We start from the raw sequence: 12,561 nt of genomic DNA on the forward strand, positions 1-12,561 counted from the left end.
TGTATTAAATTATTTAGAAAATTTTTAATAATTGTTTATTGCATGTTTGCACGTTTGCATGAATAAATTTGAATAAGTTAACTGTAACATGGACAAAATACGAATTGAGTCCTTAATCGTTTGTTATTTGTTTGTTTTCAGAAGAGTGCTTTGACCAAGACGGATTGCCCAATCTATTCGCATACCACAGCAACGGATTAACCATGGATCAATAGTGGGTCAATCATAGATCATTCTCAAAGATGCGTTACGATAGCAGTGATGCAAGTCAGCCTGATCAATCGAAATCATTTTCTTCTCTTACCTGTGTATTCTAATTCGTTATTTTTTATTATTTCATAGGTGGGTCACTTTCGTAGCTACCTCCACGTGGTGTGACCTGGTAATCGGTATCGTCGTCTAAAAATTTATCAGAAGATAGTTTTTAGAAAACGATACCGAGCTAAACGCTACGATTTCGGTAACATAAAGTAGTAACATAAATCTTTTGAGCAAACACACTTAGATGTGCAATAAATTCATCGAGCTTTTTATTTTTCTTTGATTCTTGTTTTCAAAAGGATCCTTCAATCCTTCAACCCCTTATTTAGTTTTAAGTTATGTCGATATTGCAGAACGTGCGACACATAGTTTATACGATAATAAATCACTTCTTTACCTCATCTGTAGTAGTAGCTTTAGCTGTTTGTAATAGATGACATCTGTACCAATCGGTCTGTGGCGGCCGATGTCGATAAGGAAGATTAGTCAAGATTATTCTCACCGCCACCTTTATTGAACTATGTTTATTATTCATTTGTTACATTTAAAAACAAATTGGAATTAATTTTATGAATGTTCATTCTTCCAAAAGCCTTTAAACCCAAAGGACGTGTATATCATTATATTAACAATTTCAAATATATTATTACAATTTAAACGCAATTCATTCAATTTAAATGAGGGATAAGTCCCCATAGGTCGATAAGTCGTCGAATAGTTTGCGCCGTTTTTGTAGAGCTGGCGCAATGGTCGAATCTGAAACTACTTTTTTATCGGCGGAAGATTTAATTTTGTAGTAATAATCGTAATTAAGTTTTTGAGGCATTATAAAAGATGCATAGGTCATCTCCGAGAACTTTTCTTTAGAAATTAGAAGAGAACTCGAGTAATCTCATCTTCTTTCTGTTACTATTATTTTAAGAAACAGGCAGTAATGATACACTACAGTCGTAATATCGTTTGATTTTCTACTTATTTGCAAAGAATGTTTAAATAAAACCATACAGATGGAAAATTATTGTATCAATATATTTCTTTACAACGTTTACATAATGTATATTACTGTATATTACTGCTTGAGTATCGCGGGTAACACGGAGTAGTGTCTGTCCAATACTGACATATACTACTTACGATTTCGAAGCCTGTACAGTGTACATTTATTCGTCAATATCACAAAACTTCATAATCGAACGTTTTTGTATAACACTCTACATACATTGAAGATATCCTTTGTAGAATTGACGCTTATCACAATTACGCAATTTTTAAAAATACTATTATTTACATTAAATATAAATCTCTGATTACTGAACAAAGTATAACTTAGGAAGAAGATGAAACGTTCTCGCAAGTGTTTCTAAATATATTCAATTTCGGCGGTAATTAACAGCCTTGTAACGAAACATTTAAAATCACTTGATAAAATTAAATGCAAACATAGTATTTGAAAGTATTAATGCCTATATGGAAATGAAATGAAAAATATGTAAATTGTCAGCTATCTCATTACTTCGGAGAACGTTAGTTAGCGAGAACCGTAATTATAAAAACATACTGTCAAGAATAAATAAATTCTAACACGTGGGCTCCATGGGTGGTGCCATGGCGTTCATTTTAGGTGGTCGACCAAACCCACGCGTACCATCTGGACCAGATGGCATTCTCGTCACGTTTTCCGGCAAATGCGTTAACGCAATACCGCTGTTACTTCTAGGTCGACAATATCCAGCCTGTTCGGAGCCAGAGGAACATAACGACAATCTCCTAACACCCACGTCGTAGCCGGAATCTCGGCTGCAAGCGGATAGCCTTCTTATAAAGGGCCCGTAATCCGCGGATCCTCGACGACTAGAAGAATGATAGCAAACACCGTTGCACTCGGAACCGGAACTCGAACAGCAGGAGAAACGTCGATTTTCCGGATAGTAGTAGTTCGGTGGGAAAACTGGGTGGTAATAACCGGTGTCGGAACCAGAGGAACAGGCTGAGTAGCGTCTACCGAAGCTTCCGCTTTCTGAACCGGAACCTGAACCCGAGCAACTAGACAGGCGACGTAGGATGTAACCATTTTCTGAACCTGACACCGAGCATGCGGACAATCGGCGGGATAACCATGCCTCTGGTGATGGGGGTCCTGTAACAATCGAATTCGTATATCGTAACATTATTCAATTCAATGACCTAAAAAAGTAAAAGTTAACTAAAGTCCACCGAGTAAGTACACCTTTCGATTCGGCCAATTTCAATTCTCTTTTTTCACCATAGAAACAAGATTATAAGAGATACAAGTATCATTTTTAACGGTACCTTGATAATGATTTCCCGGATAAGGGTGATACGTTGGGTAGGTGTGAATTGGTTTCTTATGCCTGGCTCGTCCGTCTTCGGGCTCAGATCCACTGGCGCAACTCGATGAATTATAAGTTTCCTCTTTGCCCAGTCTTGTCAGGGCACTTTTCTTTGCTGGTTGTTGTTTCTTCTTCTTATCGCCAGATTGTTGCAACTCGAACACCTTGGCATCGCCCAAGGACATTTGTAAAGCAGCACGAGCAGATGCTGAATCCGTGAACTCGACCATGGCGCACTCCTCGCTTGCCGCCAATTCTGGCCTCTTAGCTATCGCTTGTCTTACCTAATTATCAAAAGACCAAGCGTTCTTATTAATTGCGATCGTCACAATTTCGAACAATTGTTACATAAATGAAAGAATGAAAATTTATGTTACCTCGGCTGGTGCAGGATGACCTGGTCGAAGAACCCTGATGAGAGCGATCTCTCCGCATGGCCTGAAGATTTCAGCCACAGACTCGACCGATAACTTCTCCACCGGAAGTCTAGCAGCTAGAATCGTTCGCGATGGGGTGGTTTGATCGAAAGGTGGCAGAGGATCGATCCTACGGATCTTTGTACCCTGCGGATTCACTTGAAGTTTCTTAGATTTTGCCAAAGCTGCACCCACTACTCTCCAATCTTTGCTAAGGTGTTTCACTCTTTTGAAACTCGAGATTAGCTTCAGAGACACGTAACCCTCCTTGTTCCTTTTCACGTGTTTCAAGAGGAACGCGTCTTTGACGATATTCTCATCGGAAAAGTAAAACTCCACTTGGGTACATATTTTCTCGGTCAACTCGTCGCTCGGTGGGACAAAATCGTCCGCCTGAGTGCTCTTACTTTCTTCGATCGATTTCTCCTGCTTTTGCTCTCTAGAGTCGTTGACGACCGTGTCCTCCTTGCAGTCTGCTCCCGAATCGGGATCAGAACTTATCCGATTCTCCGTCGTATCGTTCAATTTTCTTTCGCTGCTCGTACTTCCACAGTCGGATAGATCAGCATCCTCTCCTTTGGAGCCCCTCCGATCGAACGAAAGACTGACGTCGCTGTCCACCGAAGAAATACTGTCCCTCGTGTCGGATTTCTTCATCGGCGGTGGAGAAAATATCAAACAGCCCACTTGGTCTCTTGACTCCTGTTGAACGTCCACTTCCTCCATCTTTCCACGAGTGTAGATATTCACGAAATACGACCAAGATCCCGATTGTCGGTTGAAAAACACGAACCTCGATCTCTTGCGTTTATCTTTCAAATCAATCCATCAAGAAATTTATGTTCACTCTCAGGCTTTCTTGTTAAACAAACATCGTCTATATTGAATAGCGTAGAATCGAAGAAATTCTCAAAGAGGAGATAACCGAGTATCCTTTCCATAAACAGACGTTTGAATTTGAGTTGCCTAGTGGTTTCTTGTCACTGGACCGATACGTTTGCCGGCACCAAATCAAATCTGCAGAGACAAGCCAGCAGGTCTATTAAACGAACCCGATGGTGTATTAAGGTTGTTTGGAGAGGGAAAACGCGGAGGACAAATGACCTTAATGGAGGGGGGGGGGACTGTCGTAGGGTTAAACGAGCAATTGCCGAAGGAGGAAAATGAATAAAAGAAAAGATTAAAAGAGCCGATCTTCCCGTTCTCGTTGGGAACGCATGCTCGTTCGCCTCGGAAGGGGAGGAAAGTGGGGGACTTGCGCGATTCGTGACAGTTCAGGGAAGAGTGGCCTTCCCGAAGGCGCGTCCACTTCTTTAAATACTTTCGCCCGCGGGTTGCGCATGCGTGATTATATCATTCGTGGTAAACCTACCCTGAGATCATGACCTTCCTAAATACCGGTCAAGAATGAAACATCAGGGAAGGTAAGAACCACCCGAAGGGCACTTGGTCAAAACCTTGAGAAATGAAGAGTATCGAATTTGAATTAGGTTCGAATGGACCAAAGGAATTTCAGATGAAAATATTCTTTTCTTTATTTTTTGACACCCTTTTAGAAACCGTTCACTGACAGCTCGCGTAATAAACAATGTTAAAGAGAAAATAGGGCATCGTTTCTTTACTGAAGTTTATAATGATTCACATAAGAGGATAACAACATTGAGCGCATAACAAAAAGTTACCGATCTTTCATTCAAGGGTAATAGTTCTTTGCACGTGACATGAAATGTAATTAACTTTTATATAAAACGAAAAAAGGCAAACTTGAAGATGAAATATTGTTATTGAATATTGAGGTAGATAACTTCTTTCTGGTGGTTCTTATTTTAATTGATTTAATGTTGATTTTAACACTCACCATAAAATATTCTTCGGTATTTCACATAAAAAAGTTTCACGAATCAATCGGGAGAATTTGTGAGTTAAGAAATAGAAAAATAAAAATATAGAACTAGAAGATCGACGCGTACTCTTCAGCCACTTGGATCTTGTCTGGGTCTCTCGCGGAAGCCGGGATGTCGAGACGACTGCTACAGGAAGGAAGGATTTTTTTTTTATGGCGGTGGTGAACCTCGGCAACCTCGAAGAGACCCGACGGGCTTATTCACAAACGCTTCGCATTGCATCCGGACGCTGTCAGAATAATAAGATATAGGTCAAGTGCGGCTGGTACCATGTATGGCCATACCTGTAGCGGGGAAGGTTGAAGATACACGCGCAGGTTATCGAATTGAAAGGGTTTGCAAAAAAAGTATCCGTAATCAACTCGGGTATTATTTAATATTTGTTTCTTTAATTAAATATTCACATTAACATGTACAGGATAAGGCAGGGTAAAACGTAACAAAATATTATCAGAATTATTAATGATAATGAAAAGTGTAGTTAGGAAAGATTGAAGTATTTTAGGGTGTTTCATTTTTTTTATATATATAACGATGTCAAGGTCATTTTTTAATACTTTTTGCGGAGAATGTTCCCAATAATTGATCTACATTCCTTTATTATTCTGTCAAAATTTTTACTCTAAAATATTGATAAATATCTTGGGGACATTATGAAATATTTGATAGGACTTTGCATACAATAACCAAATTGATGATGATGAATCATTGAAGGCTACGTACCAATTATGGTCCACGTATTCTTCCATCGTTTCCACTTTCATTCTCCATTTTTATATTTCATTAAATTTTAACAATAAATACTTAAAGGATTGTGTAACAGTGATCAGTTTTATATAAGGACGAAAAGAAAAGTAATGAAAAATTAAATGTACCTAACAAAATCAATAGTATTGTGAACAAAATTGGATTAACATTTACATAAAAGTATTTAGAGCTTTGGTATATAACTCTCGCGGTATGGCTTCGTATATTGCGTAAGATATCGTTCCAAATCTTTCGAAAATGTCGCGTCCAAGCAAAATCTTTTATTCGATCGTGTGTATAAGTTTATTTTTAATTAATCACACGCAATTACATAGCTGGTTAAAAGAGAAACCAGGACGCGAACGCTTAGAATCGCGGATCTACCGAGGTCTCTAGGAAGGATCTTAGACTTGAAAGGTCTTTTCATTGATACACGCGTCCTTGTTGATCTCAATGTTCTTAAACAATTCAAGAAGGCCCGTTCTTCTTAAAACAATTCTGCGTTTAATTTTATTGAAGAGAAATACAATGAGAAAAAGAGCATGTTTGGAAGAACATAAGATTCATAGGAGACCCTCCTTTTGATTTCCAATCAAATTAACAGTGGGAGGATAGTAACGTCGATAATTAATCTTAGACACTGATTGATTATTATATGGGTACTAGCGTATGGTACAAAGTGATAGATGAAAGTGAAATAACACGTGTTAGCTATTTCGATCAATCGTAACTGGAAATAAATGCCCCGAGGCATTCGCCAAACATTCTATTCGGTTGTAGCTAAATATCTATATCTATATTTATTATGTATTGTTATTCATCGTTACGAAGGTAAAATCGGTATTCTAGAAAATTTCTTTATATTATTGTGGAATTATAATTTGTTTCAATCGCATAGTTCTCGAGGGTTTCGCGACGATTTCCCGCCACGGAGGGCGGCGATTCCCTGAGGCGATTCTTGGTGTTTGTCGTTTTATTCTACTCGCTGGAGACAGGAGCAAAACGCGAACTGGGTCAGGGCAGCGCACCAAATGGTTGGATCAATTTTATTTTAAATTTATCAAGTCCGCTTCGGCTCCACGGACACGTGTGATCAGTACAGATTTGCAGACGGTGCATACCGATTAAAATGGTACCTTGGCTATGTAACACGAAAAACAAGCAAACGGTACAAATTCTTATTTCTTTCATCGTATTTCGTAGTATTTTTCACCATTGTATTATATCGATTCGTAAAAGGAAATCGCGTAATATATCACACCTAGGACGAGGTCCGTTGTCCTTCCTTTTTTTATAAAAGAAACATTGAAGTTTCCAAATACATAAATCTTTCGTGTAATTGAACGGTTTATTATTTTTATAATCACATACATTGTATGTTAAAATTATATCATCAGTGATTGCATAAAACTATTGCTCTTTCGATTAATTGAAAATTTATATTATGTCATCGATGAAAATGTAATTCATGTTTCTGTATAGAGGAAATGACGGTTTTCTTGTTTTTCTTTCATATTAAGTAAAAGAAGGACATATGTATAACAAATGAAATAGCAGACAGTGGAGAACCACTGAAACTGTGTGAGTCAGACAGAATAAGGTCCAGTATAAGGCCCTGGGGTGATTCGCCTAGACGGCCATGACCATATTACAGGCCAGAGGCCCCCAGTTCTAACCAGTAAACTTACTTCCAGTAACAATTGGCGAAATCGATACCGACAATTCGCTTGCCATGATAAAAAAAAAACTGTTAGTTACGTTCATCCCCTGTTATTTCAGATTAATTCTATTATCTTTTATTAATTTATAAAAGTTAAAATGATTAATAAGAACAAGATCAATAAGAATTCGAGAGATTCATATATTTTATACATATGTTTATTTACATACGCAGACTTACAATCCATTTACATTTACAAAACTCTGTTTTATTTCATTCACTCTAGATATTAATTAAAAATTTACCGTCAGCGGTACTGCGGACAGTGTTGTTTTATTATTGATCTTGAAATATCTGCATGACCTGTTACACACAAAAAATCATTTATATATAATATTTTTCATCGCTATTATTTATAAACAAAGATTCTATCAATATTACCTAATTGTAGTTCTATGTATAAAGCCAACATTATTACATGTATGGGTACATCACAATCCGGACCTTTGGACATCCAAACCTGGAAAAAATAGATAGACTATTAAAATGGCTTATTTATAATTCTGTTATCCATACAAAAATTTGAAATTACCTGTTTTAAAGTTTCTCCTGATTTATCCAGTTCACCGCGAATTGCATAAGCTACAGCTAGGTTGTATCGTAATACAGCGATACCTGTAAGAACTGTCGTCGGGTACCACACTGTAGCATATAATTGATAATCAGTGACTGAAAACTATAAATAATGATTAATAATTTTGTAGTACTAGTTTAAAAATAATTCTTACTCTTTATGGGTTTTGAGATAACTTCATCGCCTTTGTCTTTATCTTTATCCTGAGTTTCCGGAAATGGTACGAAAGTATTCAAATCTTGAATATTTTCTGGCTTTAGATATTCAATTGCTTCACTAATTTTATCCATAAATATCAAACTTTCTGCCGCATATAGATTTCCCAGCATTCTATATGCACCAGGTAATTTATTGATATTTAACAATGATTTAGCATGTTCAAGCGCAATAACGTAATCACCAAGGCATAAACAAACGTATGCGCTTGCAGCCAAGACACTGATTCTCAAATTTAATGCTTCAATGGTTGTAGCTTGTGACATTAAAGTTGAATGTTGAGTACCTAAATTATGACCAGCTGTTAATGATAACGGCACTGTCTGCGAGTTAGCAATTGTTGCCACTGGTACATTAACTTCATTATTATTTGGTAATAAAAATAATGCATTTTTTAGACATAACGATGCAAATTCCAAAGTTAATTGCGGAATGGCAGAAGGGAAACCTTCAGAATGATATTTTACATCTTTGGAAAGGGAAGAAGCTAAAATAATTTTCCTATAAATTCCAGTACCAACAATTTTCTGTACTAAATCTTTTCTTCGTTTTGGAATATTGAAATCAACTTCGTTGGTCTGAAAATGATACGAAAAATAATTTATTTTTGAATACCAAGTTGGAATACAAAGATAAGATACACTTACTGGTTTATGGCAATAAATACAGCATTCTGCAACCCTTAACCATAGTTTAGGATTATTATGAAGTTTTTGTGCAGCTTCCATGAAACAATCAAAAGCAACCGAAGCTTGACCTGCATGTAATAGTGACACACCCAAACTGTACATCAACTCATAATGCCTATTTCCACCAAGTGTGTACAATGGTTGTGTACATAAAGGATCTAAGTGGGAACAATCTCTTTAGATTTCTAAAATTTTTGAAGACAGAGCTGTAAAATGAAGCCTGATTATTACAATTACCGCTGTCTTTCGTTTGTACACTCTCCATTGCGCACCTATTTTCATGTAAAGCTTTTCGTAAATAAAAGCAAGCTAAATTCGGTTTACCCATAGCAAGATGTATACATGCCATGTTGTTATAATACAAAACAGCAGAGGACTCTCCACAAGTTCTATAAGCAATATAAAAATAATAGAAATGTATTTATAATAATTCTAAAGGTCAATGTAAAATAATAAGTAATGTAACATACTTGAACTCCACATTTTCGGATGTTACAGAATTTAATAATTTCACAGCTTTTTTGTAATTTCCTCTTAAATATTCAAGATTAGCTTTTAGAAAAACAGTTGATATATTCTGAAAGTAAAAATAAACATGTAAAAAAGGATAGATTTAACAAAATTTAAGATGAAATATAAAAATATCATATTATCTTACTGCAGGTGTACCCATGGAAACTAAGGTTTTCCATTCTCTTTTACATAGTTTTAACTGATGTGTCATAAGATATATTCTAGCTTTACATTTTAATAGTTTTATTTTAAACGCATCCACAGCTGTATCAACTTCTTTTTTCTGTTCTTTTTGTTCTTTCATAGATTTCATTATACCTTCTTTATCAACAGGTGCAATTTTAGAATTATCTGTAGATATAAGTTGACTTTCTATATAATTAATCAAAGATAAAGCCGCATCTGGTTGTTTTATTGCTATGTGCAACTCTATAAGAAGAAGGCATACTTTATGTGCTAATGATTCTTCTAAAAAAAATAAAAGAACACACTTAACATTATCAACTTACTTTTTTAACAGAACTTGTTATAAATCTTTTAGTTTTACATACCCATAGGTTCTATAAAAGCAAATAATCTATTCATAATTTGAAGTGCAGAATTATATTGTTTTGTATGAAATAGCAAAACTGCTTGATTATATCTCATAACACATTTTTCAATGTCATCTATAGTTTCTGTTGAATCTGTTGTAGACATTTGTCCACATATTGCATTTAAACTCTTTCTTAATACCTCTGTCTTTTTCAAGTCATTTTTATAGCATTCTACTATAACTTTATTGTGCATTACTTTGAGATCTTTTGGCCTAAGGGTTTCTAGTTTATTTAAATATGACAAGCAACTAGTATATGCTCCTTTCTGAAATTCAAATACTGCATTTTGAGCCAATTCACGTTCTTGTTCTGTGATAACCACAGGACCAATATCTTTATTTTGTACTTCAGATGTTTCAGCCATTTTTATCTATTAAACAATGATGTTTATCATGTCATAGAACTTTATGTAGTTCCTATAACGTTTACTCGCAACAATTTAGTATTTAATAATTTTTCAAAACTTCACATTTGACATCTGTAGAGGTTATATCAAGGTTAAAACACTACAGAAAATGTTTGCTTTGAAGAAAATTAAAATATTAACAGTATTAGATTGCTATTAATTCAAACTAATTCCTTATGTATCTTAAATACATTAAAAGCTAAAAGGCTAGGCTTTTATACTCATTATTCCTTTGCCAAACATTGTGACAAGTCAACATGTTATTTAGTACCCAGCAGTTCCCTCTGGATGTATCAAATTTAGCGGGAAATATATTTATAATAGAATATAGCGAATAGAATCATTGGCGCAAAGTTTAAACTCTCTCTCTTTCATATGCGTATTACGTAATATATTTTCTTATTCATGTAATGAAGCGATGGAGCCGAGTATTTGGTAACCCAACGCTCAACGCGCTTCACTTAATTTGTTTATTTTTCTCAATTTATGAATCTCTTGTGTTTAAAAATCTGACAAAGCTTGTTATACACGATATTGATGCCTCTTTTTATTAATTACCATCTACTCTGAAGGGGTGCAAATGGTGCAGCTAGGATTGATAATTGATACATGACTTATGCATATGTACTTTTAAATGACAAATGGTGGAAGGATTCTTCTTCTTTCTTTCCCATTAATCAAAAGAAACCTAATACATATATACCTCAATGTATACATAATAATATATTTAAGGCTTAATTAGATTAACATGTGCGATTTTGACTTCAGAAGTAGAACCGTCCCTGTATACCGCTACCTTTTAGCGTCGAGGATCGCACACGCGATATCGCGTGAGCGGTAGTGAACATATTAAAATCATATTAAGAGTTAAAGTAGAACATCCTTCAGGGAATTTAGATCACGCAATCAAAGTAAAACATTCATTAGTTAGAATAGAACGCACAGTTTCGGCATAACATTAAACAGGAACAGTTAGTTCATGATGAGAAAATGGATCAGAGAAGAAATGACATTTTCTAGGATTTTTTAGTAGTAAAATTGTCAACTTTTAGACCTTTGATTGTCATGAATTATCTGAAGGTTCTTATTATAAGACACATCGTTTTTAATTTGTTGGATACGATCTATTGCATAATGTGCAAAGAACTTAAAACGGAACTATGTATGAAAGTTCTTTATTCTTGATAACAAGTTTCGGATTTTCCATAAAAGAAATAGTAAAGATAAAAGAGAATAAAATAAAGGAAGGAAGATAAAAGAGGGGAAAGTAACGTGGTTAGTCGAGCTCTACAAAGAGAGGAGTAAAGAGGAAAGCAGAGGAGAGGAAGCGAGCCATTGCGCCATCAGGAAGTGGCTCACTACTTACACGAGTGTAGTTAACCGAGTACCGACATAGAGGTTTGTTCTCATTCCGCGACAAGCAAATTTAACGCATTGAGATAAAGGCAGAATATATGTATATAGGATGTATCTATCAAAGTTGTAGGTAAAAAAAAGCTTAGGTAATAGAACTACCAAGCAGAAACAACAAAGATTCAATGATTATAAATTCGCGAATTAATTACTTTCGAGATATTCAATTCTTTATTTTCTAAGTTAAACTCTTTATACTATTACATTGTATCATAGAATGTTAATGTAATCAGTATTTGAAGTATCAGTAATTTACAGGTGATTTTGGAAGGTATTATTTACTCCTCCATACACCAAATGCATCATCTTTGGATTCTAAAACTAAGTACCTTAGTTTATGAATAACAAACAGTTGCACGGGTACTATAACATTTGTTGGCTTAGGTTCTAGATTTTATTAATTATTTAATTATAACAATGTTATTTTATTAATAATAAGTGCGAATATATAAAACAAAACGTATACATCAATCTATTTAATATACCGGTTATGTCGATAACTTAAAATTATATTTACTAAACGTCAATCTGTAATTCTATTAATTTACTGTTTTCATTCACCGCGCATTTATAATCGAAAGATTATCTGATAGTAGTTACTTTCATTGTGAATTTCTTATCAAAGAAGTAAGCATGTATTACGTTTCGTACTTTATTAGTTACGATTAGATTGATATAAGTAGTTGTATATACTATAGATATTACATTATACTGCATTTGTTTATTAATGGAGATATATAGTATGCAACGTGTTA

At 35.1% G+C, this 12,561-nt stretch overlaps 2 protein-coding genes across 4 annotated transcripts; both read right to left on the reverse strand.

Annotated features, from left to right (window-relative positions):
• Positions 1-643: 643 nt before the first annotated feature.
• Achl (La ribonucleoprotein translational regulator Achilles) lies at positions 644-4,307 on the reverse strand. The gene is made up of 3 exons (XM_076691568.1): positions 2,990-4,307; positions 2,572-2,896; positions 644-2,398 (listed from the first exon to the last, which is right to left on the reverse strand). The coding sequence occupies exons 1-3, from the start codon at positions 3,752-3,754 to the stop codon at positions 1,839-1,841; spliced, it is 1,650 nt and encodes a 549-aa protein (XP_076547683.1). The 5' UTR covers positions 3,755-4,307; the 3' UTR covers positions 644-1,838.
• Positions 4,308-7,549: 3,242 nt separating this feature from the next.
• Positions 7,550-10,687, reverse strand: Not10 (CCR4-NOT transcription complex subunit 10). 3 transcript variants are annotated; one of them, XM_076691569.1, is made up of 9 exons: positions 9,943-10,687; positions 9,537-9,859; positions 9,349-9,455; positions 9,110-9,267; positions 8,837-9,036; positions 8,128-8,767; positions 7,932-8,041; positions 7,781-7,859; positions 7,550-7,702 (listed from the first exon to the last, which is right to left on the reverse strand). In XM_076691569.1, exons 1-9 carry the CDS (start codon positions 10,349-10,351, stop codon positions 7,647-7,649), a joined length of 2,082 nt encoding a protein of 693 aa, XP_076547684.1. In that variant the 5' UTR covers positions 10,352-10,687; the 3' UTR covers positions 7,550-7,646. The 3 variants fall into 3 exon arrangements, with proteins under 3 accessions (XP_076547684.1, XP_076547685.1, XP_076547686.1); XM_076691570.1 differs by having other exon boundaries at positions 9,116-9,267; positions 9,943-10,686; XM_076691571.1 differs by lacking the exons at positions 7,550-7,702; positions 7,781-7,859 and having other exon boundaries at positions 7,947-8,075.
• Positions 10,688-12,561: the final 1,874 nt, after the last annotated feature.

Source organism: Osmia lignaria, chromosome 13 (assembly GCF_051020975.1).
Source record: "Osmia lignaria lignaria isolate PbOS001 chromosome 13, iyOsmLign1, whole genome shotgun sequence".
NCBI classification, from domain to species: Eukaryota; Metazoa; Arthropoda; class Insecta; order Hymenoptera; family Megachilidae; genus Osmia; species Osmia lignaria.